The 6,000-nt window shown below is 35.5% G+C and overlaps 1 protein-coding gene and 1 long non-coding RNA gene across 19 annotated transcripts in view; one reads left to right on the top strand and one right to left on the bottom strand.

The window, feature by feature from the left end:
• The first annotated feature begins 2,145 nt into the window (after positions 1-2,145).
• Positions 2,146-4,072, top strand: LOC143738800 (uncharacterized). The gene is made up of 2 exons (XR_013204027.1): positions 2,146-2,273; positions 3,874-4,072. It is a non-coding gene; the product is annotated as an uncharacterized LOC143738800 (long non-coding RNA).
• LOC143738797 (calcium-activated potassium channel subunit alpha-1a-like) overlaps positions 2,997-6,000 on the bottom strand; it is a 118,696-nt gene continuing 115,692 nt past the window's right edge. For 17 of the 18 annotated variants that reach the window (XM_077230875.1, XM_077230877.1, XM_077230880.1 and 14 more), the window contains one exon: positions 2,997-5,625. In XM_077230875.1, the coding sequence (XP_077086990.1) occupies positions 5,477-5,625 (149 nt within the window). In that variant the 3' untranslated portion in view covers positions 2,997-5,476. The remainder of the gene's footprint in view (positions 5,626-6,000) is intronic. The other variant, XM_077230878.1, reaches the window with a different exon arrangement.

Below are 6,000 nucleotides of genomic sequence, written 5' to 3'. Positions count from 1 at the left end.
ACGTGCATGCAACGTCGTTACAATGTAAATTAGTAAGTCACGAAATAAAAGTAAAATACCAATAAATCACGTGTTAGCTGAGAAGGATTTGCATGCAGATATGATTTTCATTCTATTCACCAGGAGCTGTTTCATTAACAGTTCTTGTTAGTATTGTGTATTTACCATGGTAACTGTCGTTTCCATAACCCAAAAATGCCACTTTTGTTCACTTTGTGTTATTTTTTATATTTTTAAATGACTGTGGTGGCTCATATCAACATTGTATTAACAAAAACTAGTTTGGGACTGCTATTTAATTGCTTTAGCATAGTCCTAATGTTTATCTATTAGTAGTCTTTACTATTAGTCATTCTTACATGTGTATGTTAAGTAAAGGGGGACAGTACTTGTGTGTGTGTTAACAATTTTTGTGTAAACATGTATTATAATACGCCTATATATATTCAATGTAAATTGTGATAATCGTAATTAATAATCGCAATTACAATTTCAAGGGAATAATCGGCAATTATGATTTTTGTGATAATCGTGCAGCTCTATCCCATATGTTGCATGTGTAGTGACATGTTTATGGGTAATTCATACTGTGCAAAATTAATGTATCATTAAAAATGACACTTATATAGAAGTTATCTTGATTTGTTTGAATTCCACTTTAATTTCAAATTTTAATTCGGCATCCTAAGCAAACTCAATTCAGATTGAAAAATAATGTTTGAGCATTTGATTATTCGGTTGCATCACTGCTCACTGGCGTTCAGGTTTATGAGTGTGTTATCTGGCCTCGCTGGACTTTTAACAGCTTGTAAACTCAGAAATGTGTGTTTGATGTGTGATCTGCGGTGTGGAGTCTCTCCTGAAGGATGAGAGCTCATGTAAAATGGATGGATGGCCTTTGGCAGGCGTTTCAGGAGTCGATGTGTGTCGAGGCCGAGGGGTTTCTGTCGCTCCGGGGCAGAAGCACAACTTTGACCCTCAGATATGGGAGATGATTTATGTTGCATTTATGGGTTTATTTTGCTCTTTGACCTCTGAGGATGATAGAGAACTCGCTCTCAATGCATCTTAAGTATCATATTTGATATGCAAATCTCGAATGCCTATGAATGATCAAACCTGCCGATAAACCTGATCACAGTCTGATCACAGTCAGTTTTATCAAGTATAATTGTACACACGTCCTTCAGCTCGTGTCTTTCTGCGGTCAAATCTGCACTGATTTTAATAAAGTAACTGTAAGAGTAACTCTGATATTGTTAGTAATATTTCAAAATGAACTCTTACTGGATTGAAGCCGTCAGGTATATTTACCAAATATGATCATCAGGCTTTTAAGGAAGGTTTATTAGTTCATCCGTCAATCATCATTGTATTGCATTGCATTATGTTTTAAGCTTTGAACATAAAACTAAGCATTTCAAATCATATTGCCAGATATAGAGCGATAACTGATATTTATGTGCATCTTATGTAAGTGTCATCTTTACTGTTATACAGGTCTCATTGATGTATATTACAAATAATATTATATTATTATAAACTGATTTTTTTTTTGGTCATATAAAAAACATCTGCACAAAATTATATGTTTTTGCTCTGTTTGGGCCTTTGAATAAAAATTGAAGTGTTTTTTTTTTTAACCATGAAACATGCAAACTTTTTTTTATATTTTGTATAAAGTTTCAATAAACTGTTCCATTTAATATAATGATATTTAAAAAAAAATCAGTTTATAGGCCATGCTTCTCAGCATTAAAGTTAGCCTTTTTCTTATTTTATGTTGGAATAAAACACGTAAAACATATTTTAATATAATAAAAAATAACACATATATTTTGTGTTCCACAGAAAGAAAGTTTTGGAACGGCATGATGGTGAGTAAATGACAACAGCAGATTTATTTAATGGGAAACAGAGACAATTCTCAATGGGTTTCTTAGTTTTACACTATTGAAAGTCTCTTGATTTCTTACAGAACAGCTCTGAGCAATAGCAGTTTCCCGATGGCTTTATTCTCTCCTGCATTATCAGTCCGTCTGAATGAAGACTGAACACACACACACACACACACACACTCGTCTCTGTCCTGTTATAGGGAGAATAAAGCTGTCGGACTCTGATGGTCTTCGAGTTCACGGAGTTGTTGAGATGGAGAAGACTTCATCAAGCCGGACGCTGTAATGAGAACGTGTTTTTGCTAAAGCATCCGTGTGTCTGCGCTGAGAGCTTCCCGTCGTCATGGAAACCGTGGTGCTGATGCAGGAGTCCAGGTGAGATGCAGGGTTGATGCTGTTCATGTCTCCGCTGATTGGTTGTGACATTGACGATCACTCATGATCTCAGCTAATGGAGTGTGTAAATTCAGTTTCTTGATTGAATACTTGTGAGTTGTTTGGCATCATAACGATACAAAACGAATATATAATTACATTTTATTTGATACATTTTATGTATCAATGTTTTTCTTTACATTTATTTTGAATTCTTCTTTGAATTTTTTTATAAATTAATAATTAATGTTTATTAATCAATGAAATACATAAACATTTATAAAAAATATTATTTTAATTCGTTTATTTCATCATTTTTTTAATTCATCACTTAATTTTTTAATAAATCAATATTAATTCAGAAATATTTAAGTTTATAAATGTATATACATTTATAAAATGTATTTTAATTCATTAATTAGTTTTAATTTAGCATTTTTTTAATAAACAAATACTAATGTATAATATTAAGTAAATTAATACAAGTTGTAATATTTATTTAATTTAATTATTCATTAATTAATTAGTTTTGTATATAATTACATTTTGTTTTGATTTATAAATACAAAAAATTATATCAAGGAGTACTAATGTTTTTTTTAATTCATCACTTAATTTTTATTAGTTTGTTTGTATGTTTATGTAATAAGCATTTCACCTGTGGTTTTTATGACTCGGATCAAGACTCTTGACTTTGAATAAAAGCATCAAATAACTACAGAGTTACCAGCACTAATACATCCATATTTATTCTGTGAAAATACAAAATAAAATCATGTACATTTTATTTACAGCCTTTTGTACATATAATATATTGTATTTATATCAGCGTTGCCATGTTAAACACAAGATCTTCATCTTTCCATCCGTTTTCACTTCATTAAACCACGTGATTCGCACTGAATGCTTAAGACATTTTCTTTTAAATACATCAGTGTTCATGTGAATCACCAACATGACTCACAATAATCAAACCTTGAGCAAATTCATGTCACTTTTCAGTCATCCAGTGTTTAAATCTTGAGATCCTGTTCGCTGGAGCGGGTCTGTGTGAACGGTTCCTCCCTCGAGTCCGGTTCTGCCGGCACTGATCTCACATCAGCTCAGTTAAGGCTCATACACACATATATAAATAAAGCACGCAGGGTTTAATAGAAATAGAAAACACTGGAATGACTGAAGAAGTGAACACGGATGCTCAAGGCCACATATAAAATGACTAACAGCACTTTGTTATTAACAGTAAAAACCTCATCATATTGAAAGCAAAGGGTTAAATAAATAAAACGCACATCTAAAATACTGCAGATTAAATTAATCGGCACAAGATGTGGAATGCGTTTAATCGCTCTCAGAAACGGCACTAACCAGTGAATGTTTGTCGTAAAGGCCATGAACTTTAACCCCATCTGAGCAGGTTCATGAAGCTGATTATGTATTAACCCTCACAATTATAATTGAGGTACCCAAAAAAAGCATATTTATCAGAAGAAATAATGCGAAACAGCATGTTTATTGCTACAACGCATAGTACAAGAACATGGCGAAGCTGCCATTCAATAATAATCGCAGTTTGTTTTCTGTGTTTAAATGTGTCCAGCATCTGGATTGGGTTTTTTGGGTTCTGGTGCCGGACAGAGACCGGATCGAGGGAGGACCTGTGCCCGCTCTACGCGACCCGTGCCCACATCACATGACCAGATCAGACATCGAAGCTCTTTGGCTTGAAGAGGAAACTGATAATGAACACTACATGTTGTAGCCTACAGTAAGTTGCAAATAGAGTGATGTAAATCCAATGATGTGTCTATTAACCCAGTGAAACTCTTATTATACATTACATTTAGAAGAGATGTCTGTCGTCTACAGTAAGTGTAGTACAGTCTACGCTCTTCTCTTCTTTAAGTTTACGTCTATATTATTTCCAAAACCAGAGGTTCTCAACTGGTTGGTAACAATCTATCCATAAATAAAAAGAGCTTATTCACGGCAGCGCCATGTTCGATTCTCAACGGGAATGAAAACTTTCACTCCAGACAATATGAGTTTGTGGAAAATTATAAGTGATCTATGAGCTTTATACAGCGGATGCCATTGAAAAAACACGGCGGGCCTCATTTATAAAACGCGCATATGCAAATATTTAAACTGTGTGTGTGCGTTGGCTAAAACCCACACCCACGTTCAAATGAATAAAATACGTTCATATGTTTTCCTTGTAGCAGAGAGTCAGAGTTTAAAGCAACACTAAGTAAGATTTTTTTATCTTAAAATAATGTTTCCAAAATGGTTTCAGCGGTTCATCAAGTCGTGACATGGTGAAATGCACTTATGCCACAGCTTCGCGGTCCTTTATCTGATATATCCACGCTATGTAAGAAATATATACGCTATGTATATGAGATATAAGAAAACTTCTAATTCGACTTGCTTTACGGCAAGCGTTACAATTGCTACAATTGCTCGTTTGTGATGTCGCAATACATCATACTTTCATAAAATCATGCATCATACTCTACCTGTGGCCATTGTTGATTCCACAGCCGGTGCCGGATAAACAGAGCGTGTGCGTGCGCGTGCGACAGCAGGCTGCGCTAGGCTAAATTATGTTATTTACACGACAGCGGTAATGGACAATTTCGCTTCCAACCTGTAGGGCGACCGCAGAGGAAAAGTCACTTAGTGTTGCTTTAAATCTACGTTGGTAAAAAAAATATTTATGGCTTGTAAATGTATCATTGGCAAGTGTGGTAAAAAGTTAGTTTACTATGTGAAAATAATCCAAATAATTCTTGCCGCTTGCCGTTCTCAAGTAAAGGATTTGGACGTTGACTAGCACTCTTGTATTAGTTACAAGGTCCCGATCTGAAACCATTCATTTCCAAGATCATTTGAGATTTATACTTTCACTTCCCGTTCTCTGAATCACACGTTTGAGAAATAATCCTGAGATCAAATGTAGGACAGTTTCTACACAACATGTTATAAACGAGGCCCGGCGAGTCCATCGCAGTCACATGGCGCTGCTCTGAATAAGCTCTATAGGTTGTACATTTATTCAAGTCATCGAGAGCAGGGAAAAACAATCAGCATTATTTAAATGCACACAATCTAATATAGACAATCTGTCGATGAGCGGCAGCCACAATAAAACACACACACACACGTCGCATTCACATTCAGTGTGTCCGTGATCCGGCGTCTCAAGGCTCCTCCACTTCTCTGATTGGCTGGATGATGGTGCTGGTGGATTTGTACTGATTGATCTGATTGGCTGTGTGTGTGTTGGTGTGTTTGAGTTGTGTGTTCCTGGGGAAGCTGTTGTCGGGTTCATCTGTGTACCAGTGTTTGTCTGCAGAATGATTGACATCATTACGGCCTGAAGCATGCTCTACACACACACACACGTTCAGCTATGCATATTCTCGTGCATTGTTGAGTTTTGAAATGTGCAATTCATAATGTACATGTTGCATTCGGACGGATGGCTTCACTCACGGCTGCGTGTGTGTGTGTGTGTGTGTGCTTATGCAACTCTCAAGAGGAACAGGTGAAGCAAACTGGAATGATTTAAAGGGACAGTTCACCCCAAAATGAAACTTGTCATCATTTACTGACTCATGTTGTTCCAGACCCGTGTGAGTTTCAACACAAAAGAAGATATTTGGAAGAATGTTGGTAATCAGAAAGTTGATAGTATTTTTTTATTCCTACTATTGAAGTCAAC

The sequence above is a fragment of the Siphateles boraxobius genome, unplaced genomic scaffold (assembly GCF_051911475.1).
Source record: "Siphateles boraxobius isolate OS27281-9 unplaced genomic scaffold, OSU_SipBor_1 151, whole genome shotgun sequence".
NCBI lineage: Eukaryota > Metazoa > Chordata > Actinopteri > Cypriniformes > Leuciscidae > Siphateles > Siphateles boraxobius.
The sequence above is the reverse complement of the archived record's forward strand: the minus strand, read 5'-3'. Positions and strand labels throughout refer to the sequence as shown.